Source organism: Staurois parvus, unplaced genomic scaffold (assembly GCF_062004578.1).
Source record: "Staurois parvus isolate SC_StPar_1 unplaced genomic scaffold, SC_StPar_1.0 ptg000519l, whole genome shotgun sequence".
Classification (NCBI taxonomy): domain Eukaryota; kingdom Metazoa; phylum Chordata; class Amphibia; order Anura; family Ranidae; genus Staurois; species Staurois parvus.
This window is the reverse complement of record NW_028318315.1, coordinates 302372-330020: the sequence shown is the minus strand read 5'-3', so window position 1 is coordinate 330020 and position 27649 is coordinate 302372. Positions and strand designations below refer to the sequence as shown.

The 27649-nt window shown below is 46.4% G+C and overlaps 2 protein-coding genes and 1 long non-coding RNA gene across 4 annotated transcripts in view; all 3 read right to left on the bottom strand.

Moving 5' to 3' along the window:
* LOC149451789 (uncharacterized) overlaps positions 1–23785 on the bottom strand; it is a 29269-nt gene extending 5484 nt beyond the window's left edge. The window contains exons 1-3 of one of the 2 annotated variants that reach the window (XM_089690150.1): positions 23304–23508; positions 22912–23047; positions 16776–17991 (exon numbers count right to left, since the gene is read on the bottom strand). In XM_089690150.1, coding sequence (XP_089546276.1) covers positions 16776–17991; positions 22912–23047; positions 23304–23438 — 1487 coding nt within the window. In that variant the 5' untranslated portion in view covers positions 23439–23508. Of the gene's footprint in view, positions 1–14518; positions 17992–22911; positions 23048–23303; positions 23509–23692 lie in introns of those variants that run through there. The other variant, XM_089690149.1, reaches the window with a different exon arrangement.
* LOC149451790 (uncharacterized) lies at positions 33–23785 on the bottom strand. Its single transcript, XM_089690160.1, has 3 exons — positions 23591–23785; positions 449–670; positions 33–361 (listed from the first exon to the last, which is right to left on the bottom strand). The coding sequence occupies exons 2-3, from the start codon at positions 596–598 to the stop codon at positions 179–181; spliced, it is 333 nt and encodes a 110-aa protein (XP_089546286.1). The 5' UTR covers positions 599–670; positions 23591–23785; the 3' UTR covers positions 33–178.
* Positions 1194–4620, bottom strand: LOC149451791 (uncharacterized). The gene is made up of 3 exons (XR_016314983.1): positions 4176–4620; positions 1880–1994; positions 1194–1314 (listed from the first exon to the last, which is right to left on the bottom strand). It is a non-coding gene; the product is annotated as an uncharacterized LOC149451791 (long non-coding RNA).
* Positions 23786–27649: the final 3864 nt, after the last annotated feature.

Here is a 27649-nt window from a genome sequence, read left to right as displayed (position 1 = left end):
GGGCAGATTCAGTGGGATGGCCAGTGGGTGGGCCCTGGGGAATGCTGGTGGTCAGGCCGGGGTTAGCCAGGACTGAAGCTGTGTAAGAGGCCTCAAAATTTGTAATAGCTGCAATGTTGAACAAGGTATTACAGGATGACATCGCCTAGCCCCTGTCCTACTCTGGACCAATCAGCAATCAGCATGGCTCGAGCAATGTATTTAGAGTTAATGACCCACCTGTGCTGATCTCTGTAGGAGTGTCCTCCTCTATAAATGTCCCCGTTATTCCATCCTCCTCCATAGACTGCTGATCATCCCTCACATACGCCTCTTCTTCTTCTGATTTAACCTCAACTTTTATATACATCAGATCTTCACCCTAAACCAAGAAAATAAAAGAAGAGGTCATCATAAAAATAAAATCAGCACTTTACCATAACGAGTCTATGTTCTAGATATCACTAACCTTGTAATATTGAGTGATGGTGTGATCTCCCTGTGTGAAATCCCGGGAATAGAGAGGACATCTCTCTGGTGGGTTTCTGTAGCTGGATGACTCCACCATGGTGTCCTGGTACAGATCTTTGTGTACTTTTACAGACTCTGACTTTTTCATCACCCCATCCTCATCCTCCTCTTCTTTTCTCTCTTGTTTAACCTGAACTTCAGAATCTCTCAGGTTTCCACTCTGAATAATAAAAATGACATCAATAGTAACAATGCAGATAATGTACAGATCCTAATGATACTATCAGTGATTGTTCCTCATCTACCTGATGATGGTGAGGGATGGTGTGACCTTCCTGTGTGGAATCCCGGGAATACAGAGGACGGGGACATCTCTCTGGTGGATTCCCATGACTGGATCCATCTGTAGGAAACACACACACTGACTGAATCCATTGTTTCTATGTGTTTATCAGATGATGGGGGATCTAGGTGGATCCTCCGTACTGCTCTCTCCTTTACAATGAAGTCTCCTCTTACCCGGTGATGTGAGGGGCGGCTGATTGTCCATCATGACGTCCTTGTAGAGATCCTTGTGTCCTTCTAAATACTCCCACTCCTCCATGGAGAAATAGACAGTGACACCCTGACACCTTATAGGAACCTGACACACACAATGATACAGTCACCATCCAGACACATCCCTTGTCTGTTACTGGAGAATGTCCCAGAATTCCCGGCACCGCTCACCTCTCCTGTCAGCAGCTCCATCATCTTCTTGGTGACTTCTAGAATCTTCTGCATGTTGTGTCTCTCAGGTTTTAGGGAGTCACATGGAGGCACTGTGATGGTCATATGATCACCTGACTTCAGAAGAGGAAATCTCTGTATTGAGGAACCAATATGAATATCATGTTAGAATCCCAGAATCCTCCTCACCTCTCCGATCAGGTCTGTGTTTTATTAATAGAGACAAGAGGGATGTCATGTGACCTCCCAGAATCCTCCTCACCTCTCCGGTCAGGTCTGTGTTTTATTAATAGAGACAAGAGTGATGTCATGTGATCTCCCAGAATCCTCCTCACCTCTCCAGTCAGGTGTGTGTTTTATTAATAGAGATAAGAGCGATGTCATGTGATCTCCCAGAATCCTCCTCACCTCTCCGGTCAGGTCTGTGTGTTATTAATAGAGAGAAGAGTAATGTCATGTGACCTCGAAGAATCTTCCTCACCTCTCCGGTCAGGTCTGTGTTTTATTAATAGAGATAAGAGTGATGTCATGTGACCTCCCAGAATCCTCCTCACCTCTCCGGTCAGGTCTGTGTTTTATTAATAGAGATAAGAGTGATGTCATGTGACCTCCCAGAATCCTCCTCACCTCTCCGGTCAGGTCTGTGTGTTATTAATAGAGAGAAGAGTGATGTCATGTGACCTCCCAGAATCCTCCTCACCTCTCCGGTCAGCAGGTAGATGATCTCCAGGGTGAGGTTTAGTATCCTCTCAGTCATGTGACTCCGGTCCTCCTCCATCCTCATTAATGTGGCCATGTGATCTATGCGGGTTTCTCTGTAGAAAGAGAATTATCTGGACTGTATTGGTTGGACAATATTATGATGGAGATGGAGGGGGTTGATAGGTAGGCTGGCCCCAGCAGGAATTGGCATGTTTCTAGTGTTTGTATTTGCTTGCCAGCTTAGATACATGCTAACAAAGCCACACTACAGAATAGGATACCCACGGTGGCATAATGAAAGGCGATGTGGTTGAGGGACGCTATGTGTCACCTTTCATGCTTTCATATGTTGGAAACTAAGGTGGAATTCAGTATGGGGTTTTCTGGGCCAGCTTGGCCGTGTGGGATGTCAACCAGGCTTTGGTTCCCTCTAATGACCATCAGGAGGTGGGATAATTAAGGAAGGGCTGGAAGAAGAGGGTGCTCTGGCCTGGGACTCAGAAAGCTACCTGAGAGAGCGAGAGCTACATGATCAAATCGATAGAAGGAGAAGAAGCGCCTCTAAGTGCAGCATAACACTTTATTCAGGTTAAAAGGTAGGAACACTCACATAGATTTAGGTAAATATTATTATTATACAGTATTTATATAGCACCAAAGGGTATGCTCAGCGCTGTACAGTAGCAAGGGGGACAGAACATGAGACAAGACAGTAACAATACAATACATGAGGGGATTGAGGGACCTGCTTTTTTGAGCTTACAATCTAGGTGGGAGGGGAAGGTGGTACAGGAGGAGATGGCTGTGGGGGATGGAGTGGTGGGAGGAGTGGAGGAGGTTAGTTGTTAGGTGAGGTCAGGTGTTAGGTGAGGTTGGGGTAGGCTTCCCTGAAGAGGAGGGTTTTCAGGGTGCGCCTGAAGGTGAGGAGGGTAGGTGAGTCTGATGGATTGGGGTAGGGAGTTCCAGAGGATGGGGGAAGTCCTGAAGATGTCCTGCAATCGGGCGTGGGAGGAGGAGACCAGAGAGCTGGAGAATAGGAGGTCCTGTGAGGAGCGGAGGGCACGGGTAGGGTAGCATGAATAATAGCATGAAAACCGTGGTAGGGTGTGAACACTGACTACTCCATACTCCATACTGATGACAGCTCTTCACCCTGTATACCCACCTGATCGATGTTCACACCATACCACGGTTTTCATGCTATTATTTACCTAAATCTATGTGAGAGTTCCTACCTTTTAACCTGAATAAAGTGTTATGCTGCACTTAGAGGAGCTTCTTCTCCTTCTATGCACCTTCCTCTCATGCTATGCCATGCTCAAACTTTGATGTTCACCAAACACCAATTGAATTGAACCCAGATATGTTCATCTCATCTCCAGTGAGAAGGTGACCCATCTCCACAATGAGGAGAATGTTCCGGCCCCGGAAGTGGGGGAATGTTGTGCCCCTGAAGGGGTTAATCTGGGTTCCCACACTATATATGTGTGTATCATCATCTGCTGGAGATAAAAGACGTCACAGTGACTATGGAGGAAGAGGACGGACGTGACTATGGAGGAAGAGGACGGACGTGACCATGGGGGAAGAGGACGGACGTGACCATGGGGGAAGAGGACGGACGTGACCATGGAGGAAGAGGACGGACGTGACCATGGAGGAAGAGGACGGACGTGACCATGGAGGAAGAGGACGGACGTGACCATGGGGGAAGAGGACGGACGTGACCATGGGGGAAGAGGACGGACGTGACCATGGCGGAAGAGGACGGACGTGACCATGGGGGAAGAGGACGGACGTGACCATGGGGGAAGAGGACGGACGTGACCATGGGGGAAGAGGACGGACGTGACCATGGGGGAAGAGGACGGACGTGACCATGGGGCAAGAGGACGGACGTGACCATGGGGCAAGAGGACGGACGTGACCATGGGGGAAGAGGACGGACTTGACCATGGGGGAAGAGGACGGACTTGACCATGGGGGAAGAGAACGGACTTGACCATGGGGGAAGAGAACGGACTTGACCATGGGGGAAGAGAACGGACTTGACCATGGGGGAAGAGTACGGACTTGACCATGGGGGAAGAGGACGGGCGTGACCATGGGGGAAGAGGACGGACGTGACCATGGGGGAAGAGGACGGACGTGACCATGGGGGAAGAGGACGGACGTGACCATGGGGGAAGAGGACGGACGTGACCATGGGGGAAGAGGACGGACGTGACCATGGGGGAAGAGGACGGACATGACGGGGGGTTACTGGGTGTAAATAGGAAATAACATCTTATTACCTCCTCTGCTGCCACTTCCACCAACGTCTCCTCACTCTACGGGCAGACTCGATGGACCACTTGGTCTTTTTCTCTGCCGTCACTTTTCTATGTTTCTACTTCCTCCCAACTCACCTCTCACCCGCAACTTCCTATTTATACCTGACATCACTTCCTGTCTGTATTCCATAGAGACTTCCTGCCGCGTCATAAGTGAGATCACCACCTTGTGGGAGTTTAGAAGAAATGCAGCCCCGAGAAAGTGTTCATGCTGTGGCCCCAACCTTGCTCTGCGTGTGTACTCTACATCCTAAAGATACCTACTAGAGATGAGGTTCAGGTTCACCACCACCGTGAGTTTGAGCCGAATCCTGCGGGTTCACGATTCACAATCCCAACACATTCTTGCCCAGATTTGCCTGGGACAACTGATAATGCAACGGGTATCCTTTCGACAATGGTCAGCAGGCCTCTATTTCACCGGGTTCCTCATATTTTGGAGACCCAAATTTTGTTGCGGCTTTTTCGTCTCCGCAGGCATTTCGCTGGTGGTACGATCGATCCTTTATCAGATTATCTGATTTTCAAAGAGGTGGATTTTATATCGCGTTTGAGACGTTACGAACACTTTTCGACATCCCACTTCGCAAACACTATCATCATCAGCAAATAAGACATTTTTTAATTCACATTTTGGATTGACACCTTCGTCCCCGATCATGTTTTTCGAACGCATTAGCTGTGAGCTAGGGGTAGCGGTCTTATTTCAGATTTGCATCGCCCTTTTTTGGCAACTATCTTTCCCTCACCCCCGTTGTATAGACAGAAATGGGAGGCTGATTGTGGTATCACCTATTCTGAAGAGACTGGGACTCCATGGTGGATAACATACGTAGGAGCTCTAGCTCTCTTTCTGTCCTCAAGGTCTTAACCCGTTGGTATTATACCCCCTCTATACTACATATCATGTTTCCAAGAGCGTCCCACCTCTGCTTCCGGGGTTGCGGCCTTGCTGGTACCCTTGTGCATACATTTTTGGCCTGTCCTGGCCTTTCATTGGTGTGGCGTAAGGTTTCTGAAGTGGCCGCTGCAGTGGCAGATGCCCCGCTGCATCTGACTGTGCAGATTTTCTTTTTGGGAGCCCCTATTTTAGGAATACGGTCCGAAGCTATGAGGCTAATCCACACCATCTGTGTCTCAACCCTACGGGCCATTGACCTTCATTGGAAATTGCCCACAGTGCCATTGGCCTCAATTCCACGTAGAATTGATATGGTGATGCTCATGGAACGTATTCATTATACATTACTGGACAGGATGCAGTTATTCAAAAGAAAATGGGATGTTTGGAAAACACAGACATTTATTGGCTGCCTACCTTGTTCATGTGCCTACTTTTTAACCACTTGCTGTCCAGCCACTGTATATAAATGGCCGGACAGTGGCAGTCCAGGGGCGGGTTGCCATTCATAAATGGCGTCCGCCATTTTGGACTGTGCATGCTCCCTGGGAGCGTGGCAGCGCCGCAATCCGGTGCCTGTTGTATCTTCCGGACACAGTGGAACACCGATCGTCGTACGGGACCTCTATTGCAAGGTCCCAATCATGTGATCACTAATTGGTCAATCAGTGATCACATGCAGAGTAGTAAGCAAGATGTCACTTCTGACATCATTGCTTACTACATGTGAAATCTGTGAATGATCACAGAGGTCACATGGTACAGGGCTACTCACAACAGCCTTGTACCAGGTGACAAGCTGTGACCAATCACAGCTCATACAGTAGTTCTCAATGGCTGCAAGAACACAGCCAGAGAGAAGGAGAAATGATTGCTTTTACAGCCTTTATGGGTGTAAAAGCAATCAGTGTAAAAAAAACAAAACAAATCATCACCCCCCAAAAGTAGTGCAGTGTCACTATGGTGACACTGTACTGCTAGGGTGACAGTATGTCGCAAAAAAAGCATAAATATAAAAAAATAAAATAAAAATGTAAAAAAAATTTTTGAATTTTATCATTTTTGGTTATAAACTAATTTGGGTCATTTTTTTTTTTTTTTACTAAAAAGATAACTGAATACATTTTGGCCAAGATTTATGATGAAATATTATTTATTTGCAAAATTGCAAAAAAGAAAAACACTTTTTTTAACATTTTTGGACATTTTCATTTATATAGCAAAAAAAATAAAAAACCCAGCGGTGAATAAATACCATCAAAATAATGCTTTATCTGTCTAAAAGAAAATGCTAAAAAATTCATATGGGTACAGTGTTGCATGACTGCGCAATTGTCATTCAAAGTGTGATAGCGCTGAAAGCTGAAAATTGGCCTGGGCAGGAAGGGGGCGAAAGTGTCCGGACTGGAAGTGGTTAAGTCTTACATGACTGTATTGTATTTGGATGATTATTACATATACAGTGGGGCAAAAAAGTATTTAGTCAGCCACCAATTGTGCAAGTTCTCCCACTTAAAAAGATGAGAGAGGCCTGTAATTGGCATCATAGGTAGACCTCAACTATGAGAGACAAAATGAGAAAACAAATCCAGACAATCACATTGGCTGATTTGGAAAGAATTTATTTGCAAATTATGGTGGAAAATAAGTATTTGGTCACCTACAAACAAGCAAGATTTCTGGCTCTCACAGACCTGGACCTTCTTTAAGAGGCTCCTCTGTCCCGCACTCATTACCTGTATCAATGGCACCTGTTTGAACTCGTTATCAGTATAAAAGACACCTGTCCACAACCTCAAACAGTCACACTCCAAACTCCACTATGGTGAAGACCAAAGAGCTGTCGAAGGACACCAGAAACAAAATTGTAGACCTGCACCAGGCTGGGAAGACTGAATCTGCAATAGGCAAGCAGCTTGGTGTGAACAAATCAACTGTGGGAGCAATAATTAGAAAATGGAAGACATACAAGACCACTGATAATCTCCCTCGATCTGGGGCTCCACGCAAGATCTCACCCCGTGGGGTCAAAATGATCACAAGAACGGTGAGCAAAAATCCCAGGACCACACGGGGGGGCCTAGTGAATGACCTGCAGAGAGCTGGGACCAACGTAACAAAGGCTACCATCAGTAACACACTACGCCGCCAGGGACTCAGATCCTGCAGTGCCAGACGTGTCCCCTTGCTTAAGCCAGTACATGTCCGGGCCCGTCTGAAGTTTGCTAGAGAGCATTTGGATGATCCAGAAGAGGATTGGGAGAATGTCATATGGTCAGATGAAACCAAAATAGAACTGTTTGGTAGAAACACAACTCATCGTGTTTGGAGGAGAGAGAATGCTGAGTTGCATCCAAAGAACACCATACCTACTGTGAAGCGTGGGGGTGGCAACATCATGCTTTGGGGCTGTTTCTCCACAAAGGGACCAGGACGACTGATCCATGTACAGGACAGAATGAATGGGGCCATGTATCGTGAGATTTTGAGTGCAAACCTCTTTCTATCAGCAAGGGCATTGAAGATGAAACGTGGCTGGGTCTTCCAACATGACAATGATCCCAAACATACCGCCCGGGCAACGAAGGAGTGGCTTCGTAAGAAGCATTTCAAGGTCCTGGAGTGGCCTAGCCAGTCTCCAGATCTCAACCCCATAGAAAACCTTTGGAGGGAGTTGAAAGTCCGTGTTGCCCAGCGACAGCATCAAAACATCACTGCTCTAGAGGAGATCTGCATGGAGGATGGGCCAACATACCAGCAACAGTGTGTGCCAACCTTGTGAAGACTTACAGGAAACGTTTGACCTCTGTCATTGCCAACAAAGGATATATAACAAAGTATTGACATGAACTTTTCCTATTCACCAAATACTTATTTTCCACCATAATTAACAAATAAATTCTTTCCAGATCAGCCAATGTGATTGTCTGGATTTGTTTTCTCATTTTGTCTCTCATAGTTGATGTCTACCTATGATGCCAATTACAGGCCTCTCTCATCTTTTTAAGTGGGAGAACTTGCACAATTGGTGGCTGACTAAATACTTTTTTGCCCCACTGTATGCTCTTTTTATGTTATATATATACTTTATGCTGTCTTTGCAGTTTATTCCTTAATAAAAAAACATTTGTGAACTAACAATGGTCAGCAGGCTTAGAAGGGTCAGTAAGTGGTTTTGGATAATCCAACCCTTTTCTATAAAAAGGCGATGCGTTCTGGATACAGAATCAGCAAATTAAAAGCTATTGGGGAAGGGAAAGCTGCAAAATACGATAAACCTCTTGTGTTCTATTCACAGGACTGCATACATCCAAAAATTAAAAATGTTACCATGAACCCCATTGACATCAAAGGAGGATGAATCTTGAAAATTGTCTCCATTTTCAAAGGGTGATAGGCAAGGGGTTGTCAGACAAAAGGGCATGGGGAGCTGGGCACTGCCCTGGGGCACTTGTACCAATGAAGCCTAAAGAAATAAAATATGGTTTATTGGTAATATGACTTAAAGTTAAACCATAAAAATGTAACATTTCTATAAATAACATGCTTAGAGGATGCCCATTGCTTGCCTGTGAAATGGCTCACCTGCGGGATGTGCACAAGCAACAGTCACATTTTAGAAAAAAAAAGAAAATTCTCATTAAAGCAGAACTTCACCCAAAAGGCGGGAAGTTCTGTTTGTTTGCATCCTCCCCCCCCCCCCGCCACGTATGGCACTTTTTTTTTTTGGGGGGGGGTACTTGGTTTTGACAGGTACCCACTTCCAGTCAGATCTCTGGGGCCCTTCCTCCTTTACCTAAGTTGCCGACACCTGCACCCAAAGCCAATTGAAGAGTTGGCTCAGGTGAAGACATCGCTGGATCCCTGGACAGGTAAGTATCCCAATATACCCCTCAAAGACCATATCAGACCCAGGGGTCTGGTAAATATTTGGAGGGACCCTGCTCATTTTTGCATGACGTCCCTCCTTAAAATTTTCCCTTTACTAAATGTATGCAGGACAGAAACACAAGATATAACCAGCGTTAAACTGAGGGTCACAAAGAGATGGTATCCAAACAGGAGAACAGAAATACCAGTGTCAGGTCCTGGATCACCTGCTGGTGACACTGGGATCCCCAAACCTGAGGGTCCATGTCACGTACCTGATAGGAGAATGAAATGAGGTCGGCCTCACTTGTGTCAACTAGCCCTGACCCCGCTGGAAGTGGAACAGAGGGTGCTGAGGGACCAGGAGGACAAGAGTGCCAGCCTGAAGAGCTTGCAATTGGAGTCCTGAAGAGACTGGCAAACCAATTCAGGAACTGTATTGATGTTTCGGAATCCCACCTGGATTAAAAGGGCACTCCGCTTGCACAACAGGATCAGGATAAGTGACGTGTCAGATCTCCCAGCCGACTTGGAGCAGGAACACTCAATGGTGAGCAGAGCTGGTACAGTAGACAGCCAGGCGGGCACTTGAGCAGGATGGGAAGCTGGGATCGGAGACATGAGCAAGGTCACAGGAATAGCCAAGGTCATCAACGGGCGGGCAGCGAGGTACCAAATCATAAGCAAGCTGAAGTCAGGAACAGAGCCGGGAACAGGAACTACCAACAAGCCAGGAGCGGAATCCGAAGTCAGATCAGGAACAAGCCGGGTCAGCAACAAGGGGATCATACAAGAACACAGCAGGACATAGGGAAACAGCTGAAAACCAGTCAACACTAAGCACAGGCATCCTTTAAAATAGTCTGCTGGAGCCAATATTCACTGTGCTTGCCCGCGTTTGTGCATTTCTGTGCGCAAGGGCACATCTGGTCGCTATGCTGTGGAGATTGCTGTGCGCATGCACATTTCTATTAGCCAGTCATCTCACAGGAATTCCCTTACAGTCCACCAGCAGGTGTCTCCCAGCAGATCCTAGTAATCAATCTCCACTTGATGCTGGCTGATGGGAAGGTATTTAACTCCTCCTCTAGCTTCCCTCAGTGTTTTGTCCTATGTACCATGTAGCTGGTTATTGATGCTGTGCTCCTTACCTTGATCCTGTACCTGGTGTACCCTGCTACTTCATATCTACCCCATTGTTCCTGATCCATCTCCCTAGTTGTTCCTTGTATCTCCTGTCTTACCCTGCTTATCTGTGTTCTCCATTTCATTGTACATATCGTATTATAATTAGGTTGCTAGTTGGGTATCTGTATATACAGTATGTATATACCTCAGTGTTTTGCCACGTATCTGGTTATTTGATCTCTGCTGACCTCGATCATGTTCCAGTACCTGCATCCTTTACCCTGTTACATCATATCTGCTCCGTTCATTCTAGTCCCTTTCCTTCTAGTCCCCTTCCTGATCTGTCTCTGGTGGTTACTTACATCTCCTGTCGTACCCTGCTTATCACTGTTCCCCCCTTCTTTGTGTACATTGTATAATAGTTAGGTTGCTAATTAATCTGTCACTCATTATTCACAGGGCAACAATAAGGTACAGCCAGGGGGAATGCTCTTAAGAATGGTAACAGAGGGGAGATAAGGGGTGAAAGGGTTCAAAGACTCACACTGCAGAAGTTTGACTGACCTGAGTAGTTATGTGGTGGTCTTGGCATTAGGGGATTCAGGCAGGGCACTCAGAGGGACGCTATGTACATACTACCCACCGCCATACACTCCTCACTCCTCTCCCTGTACATACTACCCACCGCCATACACTCCGCACTCATCTCCCTGTACATACTACCCACCGCCATGCACTCCTCACTCCTCTCCCTGTACATACTACCCACCGCCATACACTCCGCACTCATCTCCCTGTACATACTACCCACCGCCATACACTCCTCACTCCTCTCCCTGTACATACTACCCACCGCCATACACTCCGCACTCATCTCCCTGTACATACTACCCACCGCCATACACTCCGCACCCCTCTCCTGCACATACTACCCACCGCCATACACTCCACACCCCTCTCCTGCACATACTACCCACCACCATACACTCCGCACCCCTCTCCTGCACATACTACCCACCGCCATACACTCCGCACCCCTCTCCTGCACATACTACCCACCATCATAAACTCTGCACTCCTTCTTCTGCACATACTACCCACCATCATAAACTCTGCACTCCTCCTTCTGCACATACTACCCACCGCCATACACTCCGCACCCCTCTCCCTGCACATATTAACCACCTCCATACACTCCACACCCCTCTCCCTGCACATATTAACCACCTCCATACACTCCACACCCTTCTCCCTGCACATGCTACCCACTGCCGTACACTCCGCACCCCTCTCCTGCACATACTACCCACCTCCATACACTCCGCACTCCTCTCCCTGCACATACTACCCACCTCCATACACTCCGCACTCCTCTCCCTGCACATACTACCCACTGCCGTACACTCCGCACTCCTCTCCCTGCACATACTACCCACTGCCGTACACTCCGCACTCCTCTCCCTGCACATACTACCCACTGCCGTACACTCCGCACTCCTCTCCCTGCACATACTACCCACCTCCATACACTCCGCACTCCTTTCCCTGCACATACTACCCACCTCCATACACTCCGCACTCCTCTCCCTGCACATGCTACCCACCACCATACACTCTGCACCCTTCTCCCTGCACATACTACCCATCTCCATCCACTCTGCACCCCTCTCCCTGCACATACTACCCACTGCCGTACACTCTGCACCTCTCTCCCTGCACATACTACCCACTACCGTACACTCCACACTCCTCTCCTGCACATACTACCCACCTCCATACACTCAGTACACCTCTCCTGCACATACTACCCACTGCTGTACACTCCACACTCCTCTCCTGTACATACTACCCACTGCCATACACTCTGCATTCCTCTCCTGCACATACTACCCACTGCTGTACACTCTGTACCCCTCTCCTGCACATACTACCAACCTCCATACCCCTCTCCTGCACATACTACCCACCACCGTACACTCTGCATTCCTCTCCTGCACATACTAACCACTGCCATATCCTTCTCCTGCACATACTACCCACCTCCATATACTCCGTACCCCTCTCCTGCAATCACAGATCACATGATCGGGACCTCGCACAAGAGATCCCGTACGACGATCCGGAGGACACAGCGGGCACCGGATCACAGTGCTGCGCGCTCCCAGGGAGCGTGCACAAGCGGGGTGGGGAGGCCGTTTATAAATGGCCACCTGACCCTGCACTGCCACCATTTGGCCATTTATATACAACGGCCGGACTGGAGGTGGTTAATTTTGTGGGGAGCCCATGCTTTTTGTTATGTTTTGGTGCACCAGAACCAGCGATGACCTGTGTCCACTGGTCCTAGCAACTGATTGTGCCACCAGTTGCTCAGATGCGGGCAGCAATCCTTACCAGCATCCATTGGCTGTTGGGACACAAGTGGCATTTATGTGTGTATTTTTTTTTTAAGTTTTCCATATAATCCTCATGCTATGGATGAAGGAACGTGCCTTTGTTTACAAACAGAAAGAAGCTGGTCAGGAAATGTCATTTAGCAGCCAACAATATAAATATGCTTTACACCATACATGTACCACTTCACTGGCAGCTTTAATTAATCTCTCAAGCCTGTTATTTATCCTCTTTGGCGGTATTCCCAAGTGTAGCTCGGGGTAAAATTTCAGTACCAAGAGCGGTAACCCCGAGCTACACTCGGGCTTACCATGCGGCGTTGCTCAGGGGGTCCCTACAGCGCTTACCTTGTCCTTCGCTCCCGTGATGTGTCCCCTGCAGCATCCCCAGCCATCTCCTCCAGCCGATGCCGGCATCCGGCTTCCGTGTTCCGGTCCCTGTGACGTCGGGACGTACGAGCGCTGGAACCGGCGGCAAATTTGAAATTTTGAAAAAATGTCATTTTTTTAAAAATCATTATTATATAGTAAAACATTGCTGTTTCAATGCATTTCACATACATTTTGTCCCAAGTGCTTTGTCCGGCGCCCTGCCTGCATTTTGAATGTTCTTTCTGCCTGGAAACTGAGAAACGTCCATGGCGTCCAAAAAGCGTCACTTTAGGTCAAAAGTGGTTTTAGACCGGCTAGAGAACAGCGATAGTAAATCAGAACCACTTGCAGAATTGAGTGATAATGATTCGTGGGGGAAATTCCTCATCAGACACTGAAAACGATTTTGCGACTTTGCTCAGCGATGTGCGAATTTGCCTCTGTATTTCACATTTCAGTGTTTTTGGTTTGACTATATTATTGAATTAAATTTATTATTATTATTATTTTTTATGAATATTTATTAAATTATAATTTATGATTTCGTGTTTCAAGTTTTATCATACCCGGGATGTTTACTAGACTCTTGTTCGGACAGATTTCATTGAGTTATTCCTAAAAATTACAGTCCTACAATAACAAACTACATATTTGCATGCAAAAAAATGCACAAAAAAATCGGAAATAATCAGACCGCCAAGGAGGTTAAAGGAATTATGCATTTTTATTATTTCACTTTATGTATGAATAAAAGTGCTGCACCCCACTGAATGGGATTTTTGTATTGGTACATATAGTTCCATAGTTTAGAAGGTTAAAAAAAGACACAGGTCCATCCAGTTCAACCTCTGTGTGTTTATGTGTGTCTGATTTTCATCCTCTAACAAGTTCCATAGCCCTGTATATTCATCTAGTTTTTCACATTTGCCAACACTCTCAGTTAGTCCCACTTCCTGGGGGATGGGGTTCCACAATTTTACTATCCTAACAGTAAAGAACCCTTTCCTTAATCCAAGGTTAAACCTCATTTTTTTCTAACTTCAAATCAGAGCCTTGTATTCTCTTCAGAGCCCTTAGAGCAGTGGTTCTCAACCTTTCTAATGCCGCGACCCCTTAATACAGTTCCTCATGTTGTGGTGACCCCCAACCATAAAATTATTTTCGTTGCTACTTCATAACTGTAATTTTGCAGTGGGAGGACTAGCGCCCCATCACTGATGTCAGTGGGATGAATAGCGCCCCATCGTTGGCGTCAGTGGGGGGAGGAATAGCGCCCCATCGTTGGCGTCAGTGGGGGGAGGAATAGCGCCCCATCGTTGGCGTCAGTGGGGGGAGGAATAGCGCCCCATCGTTGGCGTCAGTGGGGGGAGGAATAGCGCCCCATCGTTGGCGTCAGTGGGGGGAGGAATAGCGCCCCATCGTTGGCGTCAGTGGGGGGAGGAATAGCGCCCCATCGTTGGCATCAGTGGGGGGAGGAATAGCGCCCCATCGTTGGCGTCAGTGAGGGGAGGAATAGCGCCCCATCGTTGGCGTCAGTGGGGGGAGGAATAGCGCCCCATCGTTGGCGTCAGTGGGGGGAGGAATAGCGCCCCATCGTTGGCGTCAGTGGGGGGAGGAATAGCGCCCCATCGTTGGCGTCAGTGGGGGGAGGAATAGCGCCCCATCGTTGGCGTCAGTGGGGGGAGGAATAGCGCCCCATCGTTGGCGTCAGTGGGGGGAGGAATAGCGCCCCATCGTTGGCGTCAGTGGGGGGAGGAAGAGTGCCCCATCGTTGGCGTCAGTGGGGGGAGGAAGAGTGCCCCATCGTTGGTGTCAGTGAGGGGAGGAATACTGTCTCATCGTTGGTGTCAGTGGGGGGAGGAATAGTGCCCCATCGTTGGTGTCAGTGGGGGGAGGAATAGTGCCCCATCGTTGGTGTCAGTGGGAGGAATAGTGCACCATTGTTGGTGTCAGTGGGGGGAGGAATAGTGCCCCATCGTTGGTGTCAGTGGGGGGAGGAATAGTGCCCCATCGTTGGTGTCAGTGGGAGGAATAGTGCACCATCGTTGGTGTCAGTGGGGGGAGGAATAGTGCACCATCGTTGGTGTCAGTGGGGGGAGGAATAGTGCCCCATCGTTGGTATTAGTGACACAAATGATGGGGCACTATCCCTCCCACTGACACCAATGATACTTACCTTGCTGACTCCTGCTCCAGCCTGGGCTCGCTCTCTCCCTCTCCCATCTACAGCCTGCATACCTGGCTGCAGCAGCAAAATTTGCTTACCTGTCAGCTGTCTTCCTTCTCTGGCCTCTCTCTTCACTCGTTCCTGCAGCTCCCTCGATCTTCTTCGATCTCCGCGCGCTGCCGCTCGGCTCCTCCTCTCCAAGCTCCACCTTCTCGCCGGTGATTGGCCGCCTGTGTGCCTCTCCTGAGCTACAGTTCCGGTGGCCAATCAGCGGCGAGGAGGCAGAGCTGTTGAGTGATCCCGGAGGTGTGGCCAGGTTACAGGGGCAGCATATCATCCCGCCCACAGATCGCCTGAGACAGGAGCGGTGTCTCGGTTCCTAAGACCATCGGAAATATGTGTTTTCCGATGGTCTTAGGCGACCCCTGTGAAATGGTCATTCGACCCCCAAATGGGTCGCGACCCCCAGGTTGAGAACCGCTGGATTAAACGTTCATGAAGTACAAAATCTAAATAAATTCTGGCCACTGGACTTTCAACAAAAAAAAATCTCACTTTCTTCATCATAGAACAATAACAAGTTGGTCTGAAGAAATCCATGCTGGTTGTCACTTTTGATATCTTTATCACAGATTTCTGTATAAGGTCTGTTACCATTTTCTCAAATACCTTACATACTATTGATGTTAGGCTGATTAGTCTGTAGTTACCTGGCATACATCTCTATTTCAATGGTTTTTATTAATTTTTAAACAGTATAAAAGAGAGGCAATAAAACACGCCTACGCAGGGGCTATCAATTGCACAGATAAAAAAAATGCAAAATAAAAAAAAAAGGAAAAACAGTGCTCTAATGCCAACAGGGCAAAAGGTACGCCCACACAGAGGCTATAAATGGCACATAAATTACAAAACATTACTGTAACTGACTATAACAACTAAATGCAGCAGGTCAGTCACACCAAAACAGAGAAAGAATGAAAAAAGAAGAAAGAGGGGAAGAAAAAGAGAGAGAAAGAGAAAAAAAAAAAAAAGAGAGGGGCAAGGGGCAGGGGTCCAAGAGCGCCAATACCGAGCGCCATTACATCCCCAGACTAGCCGGGGAGAGTGTGGGAAAGGCATATTGCAACCACGGCTCCCATATTTTCAAAAATTTATGTTGGGAGTCGTTGCGGATACTCGACATCTGTTCGTTGAGCATCATAGTGGTCATACGATCCCGCACCCCCTGAAGAGGGACAACCGGACCCTTCCAGGCCTGAGCAATTGTTCTAGTGGCCGATAAAAACAGATAGGAAGCCAACTTCTGCTGATGAGCCAAGAGGCCCGGCATGGGGCAATGAAGCAAAGCATACCGAGCATCCCGGCGGATGGAGAGATGGAACAAGGTGAAAAGGAGGCCAAACACACGAGACCAAAAACGAAGCAGCCTTGGGCATGACCACCAGATATGCAATACATCTCCACGATGGCCACAACCCCAAAAACACTGATCACTACAGGCAGGGTTAGCCCGGGCCAACCGAGCCGGACCTGGCATACATCTCAATATGCTCCAGCACAGTACCCAGCTCCCATGCCCTTTGACAATCTCTTGCCTATTAGCAATAAAATGTCCTGAATTGATTTTAAATACTCCGTTCCCATTGACTTCAATGGGGTGTGGAACATTCAGAACTTAGGAGCAGCTATGTGAATCTCTCAGGAACTGAATCCAGGAATGTCCCTACACCCCACTATGTGATCTCTGATGTATAACAAGGTGTGATTTACGTGTATAACATTTTCTGCACTCAGGGCAAGAGTACGGCTTCTCCCCCGTGTGAGATCTCTGATGTATAATAAGGTCTGATTTCCGTGAAAAACATTTTCCACACACGGGGCAAGAATACGGCTTTTCCCCTGTGTGAGATATCTGATGTCTGTCTAGATCTAATTTAACTGAAAAACATTTTCCGCACTCAGGGCAAGAATATGGCTTCTCTCCCGTGTGAGATCTCTGATGTCTAATAAATTGTGATTTCCATGTAAAACATTTCCCACATTCAGGGCAGAAATGTGGCTTCTCCCCTGTATGCAATCTCTGGTGTCTAACAAGGCTTGTTTTCTGTGAAAAACATTTTGCGCATTCAGGGCAGAAATTTCGCTTTTCCCCTGTGTGAGATCTCAGATGTCTAACAAGGTCTGATTTCTGTGAAAAACATTTTCCACATTCGGAGCAGGAATACGGCTTTTCCCCCCTGTGAGATCTCTGATGTATAACAAGATTTGATTTCTTTGTAAAACATTTCCCACACTCAGGGCAGGAATTTTGCTTCCCCTCTGTGTGCAATTTCAGATGTCTAATGAGGTCTGATTTCTGTAAAAAACATTTTGCACATTCAGGGCAGGAATACAGCTTCTCCCCAGTGTGAGATCTCAGATGTCTAACAAGATTTGATTTCTGTGTAAAACATTTCCCACATTCAGTGCAGGAATATGGTTTCTCCCCCATGTGAGATCTCTGATGTATAACAAGACTTGATTTCTTTGTAAAACATTTCCCACACTCGGGACAGGAGTTTGGCTTCTTGCCCATGTGATATCTGCAATGTATGACAAGTTCTGATTTAGAAAGGAAACATTTTCCACACTCAGAACAGGAATGAAGCTTCCCACCTGTGTGAGATCTCTGATGTACAATAAGCCGTAATTCAGAGCTAAAACTTTCCCCACATTCAGGGCAGGAAAATTTCTCTTCCCCCTGAATTCCGGCACCATCCCTCATAGTACGAGGTTGCACAGAGTCAGAGGGATTTGATGGTCCATCCATACTGTGAAGTCCACCATCCATAGCTGAGCCCTTTGTCTTTTCTCCTGCACAATCTCTTGTGATATCCTCATCTTCCATTTTACAACCTGGAGATAAAGTGAGATGCTTGTTTGAGGGTTCCTTGATTGAGTGTCCTGGAAAATATAAAAACATTGTTATATATGAGAGGGTTTGCTCACTTAAATCGAGAATCCATCTGGATCTGGTAGACTTGAATGAGCAGATGTTCTCTGTAGATGTTACCATCAGTTGAGACCCTTCCCCCTTCAGTCAAAGGGTCTATGGTCCTCCTCTCAGACCACTTCTACATTCACACAGCCTTGAGAGGAGGAACCAATGGGGATTGAGAGGCAGAACCAATGGATATTGAGAGGAGGAACCAATGGTGACTGGGAGGTGCTTGCTCTTCACATAACCACAAGCCTAGGCACTGGTCAAGTGTCCATAGTCCTAGATTTCTGGTGACACACAGCACTAGAAGGTGTTTAGAGAAGTTTTTTCTGCTGAAAAGATGTGTGAAACATTTGGAGTGTTTTCCTCCTGGATAAAATACATAAATATCTTGTCTTTTCCAATAATATGGGGGTACACTGGCAAAGTACCTTGTTTCCATGTTGATGAGGACAAAGGAAGTGGAAAAAAAGGAATCTGGAAGCTACCTTTAAGGTAAGGAGAACTCAAATATCCATCTTTCATTCATTGTGATTGACATGGCTATGTATCACTGGACAACTTGATTGACAAAAGTTTTAGGTCACAGGATGTGGGTCTGCATATTTTTTTTATTTAATATTGGGGGTATTCATTAGGGGGGGTTTCTAGGAACTAACTTGATTTTCAGAAGGGGACTTCCAGATTCCAACAAGCTTCCCACCTGCAAACCCTTACAACCAATGGGCCAGGGTTGTGGGGAAGAGGCCCATGTCCTTATCTTCATGTGGACAGGGAGCTTTACCAGAGAGCTCCCCTCGGCAAGATCATGTTGACGTCATGAAGCCATGTTTGGTACAGGAAGGGGACTCACTGCCCACTTTCCAGTCTATCCAGGCTGCATACTCAGATATGGGTCTGATGTGGACGTTTTGGAGTCCCCATGTTTTTTTGTTCCCCTTTAAATCCAAACCAGACCCGACGGTTTAGTAGAAATTGGGGGGACCCCACAACAGTTTGTTTTTGGGGTTACCCTTAAAATGTATACCAGATCCTAAGGGCAAAGCAGTAATGACTCACTGTCCCTATTATTTTCTCCCCAGCAGGAATGTTAACCACTTCCCTTCTGGCCGTTGCATATAAACGGCCGGATGGTGGCAGTGCAGGGTCGGGTGGCCATTTAGAAATGGCCTTCCCGCCCTCTGCTTGTGTGCGCTCCCTGGGAGCGCGCAGCACCGCGATCCAGTGCCCGCTGTGTCCTCCGGAACACCGATCGTTGGACGGGACTTCTGTGCGAGGTCCAGATCATGTGATCACTGATTGTCCAATCAGTGAACACATGCAGAGTAGTAAGCAAGATGTCACTTTTGACATCATTGCTTACTACGTGTAAAATCTGTGAATGATCACAGAGGTCACATGGTACAAGGCTATTCACAACAGCCTTGTACCATGTGACAAGCTGTGACCAATCACAGCTCACACAGTAGTCCTAAAAGGCTGCAAGAATGCAGCCAGAGAGAAGGAGAAATGATTGCTTTTACATCCTATATGGGTGTAAAAGCAATCAGTGTAGAAAAAAAAACCCCTTACAAGTAGTGCAGTGTCACCATGGTGACACTGTACTGCTAGGGTGACAGTATGTAAAAAAAAAAAAAAAAAACCTAAATAATAATATAAAAAAAAAAAAAAAATGTTTAACAATTATAATTTTTGGCTATAAACTTATTTGTTTTTTTTTTTTACTAAAAAGATAATGGAATAAATGTTGGCCAAGATTTATGATGAAATACTATATATTTGCAAAATTTTATAAGAAAAACATTTTTTTCAAAATTTTTGGACTTTTTCATTTACATAGCAAAAAAAAATAAAAATCCCAGCGGTGAATAAATATCACCAAAATAAAGCTTGATCTGTCTCAAAAAAATGTTAAAAAAGTCATATTGGTACAATGTTGAAAAAGTCCCAAATTTTGAAAAAAAGGTTTTTTTTTATAAAAGTTTGCAAATAATATTTCATCATAAATCTTTGCCAAAATTTATTCCGTTATCTTTTTAGTAAAAAAAAAAAAAATCCAAATTAGTTTATAACCAAAAATTATAATTTTTAAACATTTTTTTTTTAATTTTTATTTTATTTTTTATATTATTTTTTATTTATTTATTTTTTTTACATACTGTCACCCTAGCAGTACAGTGTCACCAGGGTGACACTGTACTACTTGTGGGGGGGTGATGAAGATTTTTTTTTTTTTTTTTTTTTTTACACTGATTGCTTTTACACCCATATAGGATGTAAAAGCAATCATTTCTCTTTCTCTCTCTCTGCATTCTTGCAGCCATTGAGAAATACTGAGTGAGCTGTGATTGGTCACACCTTGTCACATGGTACAAGGCTGTTGTGAATAGCCTTGTACCATGTGACCTCTGTGATCATTCACAGATTTCACACGTAGTAAGCAATGATGTCACAAGTGACATCTTGCTTACTACTTTGCATGTGATCACTGATTGGCCAATCAGTGATCACATGATCGTGACCTCGTACAGAGGTCCCGATCGACGATCGATGTTTCACTGTGTCCGGAGGACACAGCGGGCACCGGATCGCGGTGCTGCGCGCTTCCAGGGAGCGCGCACAAGCAGGGTGCGGGGAGGCCGTTTATAACCGGCCACCCGACCCTGCAGTGCCACCGTCCGGCCGTTTATATGCAATGGCCGGTCGGGAAGTGGTTAAAGAAGAATTCCAGGCATGTCATATTATACAGTTTACAGTTGAGGGTGAAGTAGAAGTCATATTATATTAGTTCAGTGTAAGCCAAACCTGGAATCCTTCTTTAGTATAATTTTATATTAATATTTGCCGGCGTATAAGACAACCCCCCTACTTTTCCTGCTAAAATGTAGTGTTTGGGCTATACTCGCCGTATAAGACTACCCCTCTTCCAATGCACACCAGTGGGAGGAATAGTGCCCCATCATTGATGTCAGTGGGAGGAATAGTGCCCCATCATTGGAATTAGTGGCAGGAATAGTGCCCTATCATTAGTATCAGTGGAGGAATAGTGCTCCATCATTGGTGTCAGTGGGAGGAACAGTGCCCCATCATTGGTGTCAGTGGGAGGAATAGTGCCCCATCATTGGTATCAGTGGGAGGAATAGTGCCCCGTCATTGGTATCAGTGGGAGGAATAGTGCCCCATCATTGATGTCAGTGGGAGGAATAGTGCCCCATCATTGGTGTCAGTGGCAGGAATAGTGCCCCATCATTGATGTCAGTGGGAGGAATAGTGTCCCATCATTGGTGTCAGTGGCAGGAATAGTGCCCCATCATTGGTATCAGTGGGAGGAATAGTGCCCCATCATTGATGTCAGTGGGAGGAATAGTGCCCCATCATTGGTATCAGTGAGGGGTGGAATAGTGCCCCATCATTGGTGTCAGTGGGGGGTGGAATAGTGCCCCATCGTTGGTGTCAGTGGGGTGGGGAATAGTGCCCCATCATTGGTGTCAGTGGGGGGAGGAATAGTGCCCCATCGTTGGTGTCAGTGGGAGGAATAGTGCCCCATCATTAGTATCAGTGACACCAATGATGGGGCACTATTCCTCCCACTGAGACTTGCTGACCCTGTTCTCGTATGGTGCTGCTGCAGCCAGCATATGTGGTTGCAGCAGCACCTCTACACAGAACACTTACCTGCTGCTCCGGCACTCAATTTTCGCGGGGCCGCTCGGCTCCGCCCCCTCGCCGGTGATTGGCCGCCTGTGTGCCTTTCCTGAGCTACAGTTCTGGCGGCCAATCACCGGTGAGGAGGCGGAGCCGAGCAGCCGCACGAACATCCAGTGGCCGAACTGAAGGAGACGCCGCGCTTCCTGGACCGGATCGTCGTGGGACTGGATCCAGGTAAGAGACATCAGCCCCTGCAAACCCCTGTACTTAATGCCGCAGCCCCCCTAAACATGTGTACCGGCGTATAAGACGACCCCCGACTTTTGAGAAGATTTTCAAGGGTCAAAAAGTCGTCTTATACGCCGGCAAATACGGTAGGTATAAATCTGCTAAAAAGGACAAACCTCTGAAAGACACAATCTGTGCTACTGTGTGTCAGGACCCGGATCTGAACACAGGGCCACTACTGTGTCTGACAGTATCTATTCTTGCTGTGCCACCTGAGATGTTGGAAAGCTCCATATCTGAATTCTTAAGAGAGCCTTGCCTTGTGTCTTGAACCCTTTGCTCCTTCCATTAACTTCCTATGAAACCATGTCCTGTTTCCTAGATTATGGTGCTCTCTCCAGCCAATATCTCACTTTTGTCACTCCTACTGTCATCCATATTTTTACTACCAATCATCACCAACCTTTGGCTAGTTCCTTGACTACGATTCTGTTTGATCCCAACCTGCAACCACTTGTTACCAACCTCTGGCTTGTTTACTAACTATACTTTTAGTTCCAACCTACTATATCTGCTACTGGACCCCAGCTTGCTCACCTCATGGTGGGGTAATCCTGAGGACCGTGACCTGCTACTAACCTGCTGTAAAAACCCATCCCCACCATCAGCAGCTCTGGTGAACACCGTTTAGTACTTAGACCCCACACCTTGGGTGCATCATCTGCCAGGGTGACCTGCTTGTATGCCGTCCTGCTGGTTGGTGGGAGCCTCTCTGCTGCTATAGCTACTGGTCTCTGAGCCTGACCCCTGACCATGACCCCATGCCTAAAACTGCCATCTGACCCCAAAATCTACATAAATCATGAGGGAAAAGAAATAATGTGTAGGACGGGTATCAGTGACTTTTATCACCCTATTATTGGCTGATATCACTCAGCTCCCGCCCTACTCTGGACCAATCAGTGAGCAGTAACAGAGCAGAGATAACAGAATATATTGTGTCTCACCTGTGCTGATCTCTGTAGGAGTGTCCTCCTCTTTGAATGTCCTCATCATTCCAGCCTCCTCCGTATATTGCTGATCATCCCTCACATACGTCTCTTCTACTTCACCCTCAACTTTCATCTTCATCAGATCTTCACCCTAAACCAACAGAATGGCAGAAATAACATCTGTAATATAGAAGGATGTATGATGTGAGATCACATAGAAAATATCATCTTGTAGAGTCCACACATCATCTCCACATGTCAGAGTGTTCCATCACTTTATGTTCCAGACCCTCAACTCCACCGACCTGATGATGGTGAGGGATGGTGTGACCTTCCTGTGTGGAATCCCGGGAATACAGAGGACGGGGACATCTCTCTGGTGGGTTTCCATGACTGGATCCATCTACCTGATGATGGTGAGGGATGGTGTGTCCTTCCTGTGTGGAATCCCGGGAATACAGAGGACGGGGACATCTCACTGGTGGGTTCCTGGTGTTAGGTGGCTCCATCATATCCTTGTGTCCTTCTGAAAACTCCTCCATCACTTCATACTCCTCATCCTCCTCTTTAAATTCTTCCTTAAAAACATTATTATTATCCCCGAGATTTCCACTCTGAAAATATAATAGGATATTCATTGTAAGAAACATACTTGTGTATGAATTGGAACTACGAATAATTGTCAATCACCTACCTGATGATGGTGAGGGATGGTGTGACCTTCCTGTGTGGAATCCCGGGAATACAGAGGACGGGGACATCTCTCTGGTGGGTTCCCATGACTGGATCCATCTACCTGATGATGGTGAAGGATGGTGTGACCTTCCTGTGTGGAATCCCGGGAATACAGAGGACGGGGACATCTCTCTGGTGGGTTCCCATGACTGGATCCATCTGTAGGAAACACACACACTGACTGAATCCATTGTTTCTATGTGTTTATCAGATGATGGGGGATCTAGGTGGATCCTCCGTACTGCTCTCTCCTTTACAATAAAGTCTCCTCTTACCCGGTGATGTGAGGGGCGGCTGATTGTCCATCATGACGTCCTTGTAGAGATCCTTGTGTCCTTCTAAATACTCCCACTCCTCCATGGAGAAATAGACAGTGACACCCTGACACCTTATAGGAACCTGACACACACAATGATACAGTCACCATCCAGACACATCCCTTGTCTGTTACTGGAGAATGTCCCAGAATTCCCGGCACCGCTCACCTCTCCTGTCAGCAGCTCCATCATCTTCTTGGTGACTTCTAGAATCTTCTGCATGTTGTGTCTCTCAGGTTTTAGGGAGTCACATGGAGGCACTGTGATGGTCACAGGAGGAAAAGTCTGTATTCAACAAAAACAGTAATATAATAACACATTCCCAGAATCCTCCTCACCTCTCCGGTCAGGTCTGTGTTTTATTAATAGAGATAAGAGTGATGTCATGTGACCTCCCAGAATCCTCCTCACCTCTCCGGTCAGGTCTGTGTTTCATTAATAGAGATGAGAGTGATGTCATGTGACCTCCCAGAATCTTCCTCACCTCTCCGGTCAGGTCTGTGTATTATTAATAGAGAGGAGAGTGATGTCATGTGACCTCCCAGAATCCTCCTCACCTCTCCGGTCAGGTCTGTGTATTATTAATAGAGAGGAGAGTGATGTCATGTGACCTCCCAGAATCCTCCTCACCTCTCCGGTCAGGTCTGTGTATTATTAATAGAGAGGAGAGTGATGTCATGTGACCTCCCAGAATCCTCCTCACCTCTCCGGTCAGGTCTGTGTTTATTAATAAAAATAACAGTGATGTTATGTGACCTCCCAGAATCCTCCTCACCTCTCCGGTCAGGTCTGTGTTTTATTAATAGCGATAAAAGTGATGTCATGTGACCTCCCAGAATCCTCCTCACCTCTCCAGTATCCTCCTCACCTCTCCAGTCAGGTCTGTGTTTATTAATAAAAATAAGAGTGATGTCATGTGACCTCCCAGAATCCTCCTCACCTCTCCGGTCAGGTCTGTGTTTTATTAATAGAGATAAGAGTGATGTCATGTGACCTCCCAGAATCCTCCTCACCTCTCCGGTCAGGTCTGTGTTTCATTAATAGAGATGAGAGTGATGTCATGTGACCTCCCAGAATCTTCCTCACCTCTCCGGTCAGGTCTGTGTATTATTAATAGAGAGGAGAGTGATGTCATGTGACCTCCCAGAATCCTCCTCACCTCTCCGGTCAGGTCTGTGTATTATTAATAGAGAGGAGAGTGATGTCATGTGACCTCCCAGAATCCTCCTCACCTCTCCGGTCAGGTCTGTGTATTATTAATAGAGAGGAGAGTGATGTCATGTGACCTCCCAGAATCCTCCTCACCTCTCCGGTCAGGTCTGTGTTTATTAATAAAAATAACAGTGATGTCATGTGACCTCCCAGAATCCTCCTTACCTCTCCGGTCAGGTCTGTGTTTATTAATAAAATAACAGTGATGTCATGTGACCTCCCAGAATCCTCCTCACCTCTCTGGTCAGGTCTGTGTTTTATTAATAGAGATAAGAGTGATGTCATGTGACCTCCCAGAATCCTCCTCACCTCTCCGGTCAGGTCTGTGTTTATTAATAAAAATAACAGTGATGTTATGTGACCTCCCAGAATCCTCCTCACCTCTCCGGTCAGGTCTGTGTTTTATTAATAGCGATAAGAGTGATGTCATGTGACCTCCCAGAATCCTCCTCACCTCTCCAGTATCCTCCTCACCTCTCCAGTCAGGTCTGTGTTTATTAATAAAAATAAGAGTGATGTCATGTGACCTCCCAGAATCCTCCTCACCTCTCCGGTCAGCAGGTAGATGATCTCCAGGGTGAGGTTTAGTATTCTTTCAGTAATTTGGCTCCAGTCCTCTTCCATCTTAATAGGTATGGTAAAGTGTTCTATTTTGGTTTCCCTGTAGACAGAGAATTATTTGGACTGTATTGGTTGTACAATATTAGGATGGAGATGTTAGGGAGTAATAGGCAAACTGCAACTGAGTTGGAATTGGCACATGTTTAGGGAGCTGCTTCTCTCTAGTGTCTGTATATGTAAATAGCTTTTGCTAGGTAAATATCACATAAATAATTGTTTATAGACAGGTACAGTCTGTCCCTGCTAGAGTGATAAGAACCCCCAGAATGGAGGACTATGATAACTTAGAAAGAGAAATTTCCAGGAAGACCAAACATACTTGCACTATATCACCTTCTATACAAGAGCTGCTTTTCCTGCATTTTATCCAGACCAGAAGCAAAAACTATTAAGCAAGTGTTCCTGAGTTATATTCAAATTTTTTTTATTAAGATTCAGAACAATACAAAAATATCAGCCATTGCCATTAAATGTTTAGATACCGACAGGGTAGCGATTTTAAAATATTAACATGTTATCCATACTAGACATACTTTTTAGATTGTAAGCTCCACGGAGCAGGGCCCTCCTAACCCTCTTGTATTGAACTGTATTGTTCCCGTTATATTATAAAGCGCTGAGCAAACTGTTGGCGCTATATAAATCCTATATAAGAATAATAATACTTTACAGTTGCAAGCCACACTGCACGGAGTACTAAATGACCAAAAACTTTAAAATAAACAATTTTTTACGAGTAGGTAACAACAAAACCTAATAAAAAAAAAAAAGAAGAGAGAGCAACAAACAAACGAAAAAAAAGAAAATTACATTCCTTCACTTAACAACTCGTTTTCAAAATGGATCTTATACAAGTCAGCATGACTGGGTTCATAATGAAGAGAATGCCCGAATCCATACTATCCATTTAGCATGGAGGGTTGCCAGGGCTTGGCTTTACTTTGTACTTTTTTTTTTTTACAAAGGTATTCAGTGTTGACCCTGTGAATCGCCTTTCATAAAATTGGGCGCTAAAGTTGCTTCCCAGTTAAAAGTAATAAAGTGGTTGTAAACGCTGAACGTTCTATGCATGAAGGTAAAATACCCATGTGCACCATTCCCTCCAGCCCCCCTAATACTCTCCGAAGCTCCCTCTCGATTCAGCAATGTACACTGGAGTCTCGGCTATCCCGGGACTCCCTCTCTTCATTGGCTGAGACAGCAGGGGTTGCCGTTGGCTCACTGGCTGTGATTGACAGCTCGAGCCAATGGCTCCCCCTGCTGTCTCAGTCAATGAAGAGAGGGAGTCCTGATAGGAGGGAAAGGCCAGGGGTGCCAACGGGGGACCTGAAAAGAGGAGGATCTGGTCTGCTCTGTGCAAAACCAGCATAGACATGTTTGTTATTTTTGTAAAAACAATTTTCAACCTTTAGAATCACTTTAACTTCTTGGCGCCGGCCGAATGCAAATTTGCGGCCTACCGGCATCTGGGCCTAGATGGCGAGCGTCCGCACATTTGCGTTTTATTAAAAAAAAAACATATGTGCTGAGAGCGTGCCCCCTGTGTGCTCCCAGCACACAAGTCCGGTACTCACGGAAAGGTCCCGATCTCCTCTTTCGATCTGGACCTTTCCCGATCATGTGATGGCATGTCACAGCAGTCACATGACCCTAAACACTGCCCTGCCTTCCGGCTTCTGAAACCCTTAATGGGCCGGGAGGCGCCAGCGCTAAGGGGTTAAATAAGCCACTATCAGCACATCCACTTTAAGACCAGGCCTTTTCTGATACTTTGGTTCCCAAATATCAGTATTTTTGTTCTTGAAAATTACTTAGAATCCCCAAACATTGAATATTTTTAACCACTTGCCCTCCTGAGGATTCCCCCC

Bases quoted from the DNA above. Each gene is read 5' to 3' on its own strand.
- LOC149451790 (XM_089690160.1), bottom strand. From the start codon at position 598: ATGAAAAAGTCAGAGTCTGTAAAAGTACACAAAGATCTGTACCAGGAC. The intron at 362-448 runs GTTAGTGATATC...TTCTTGGTTTAG, and splicing joins CCATCACTCAATATTACAAG to GGTGAAGATCTGATGTATAT.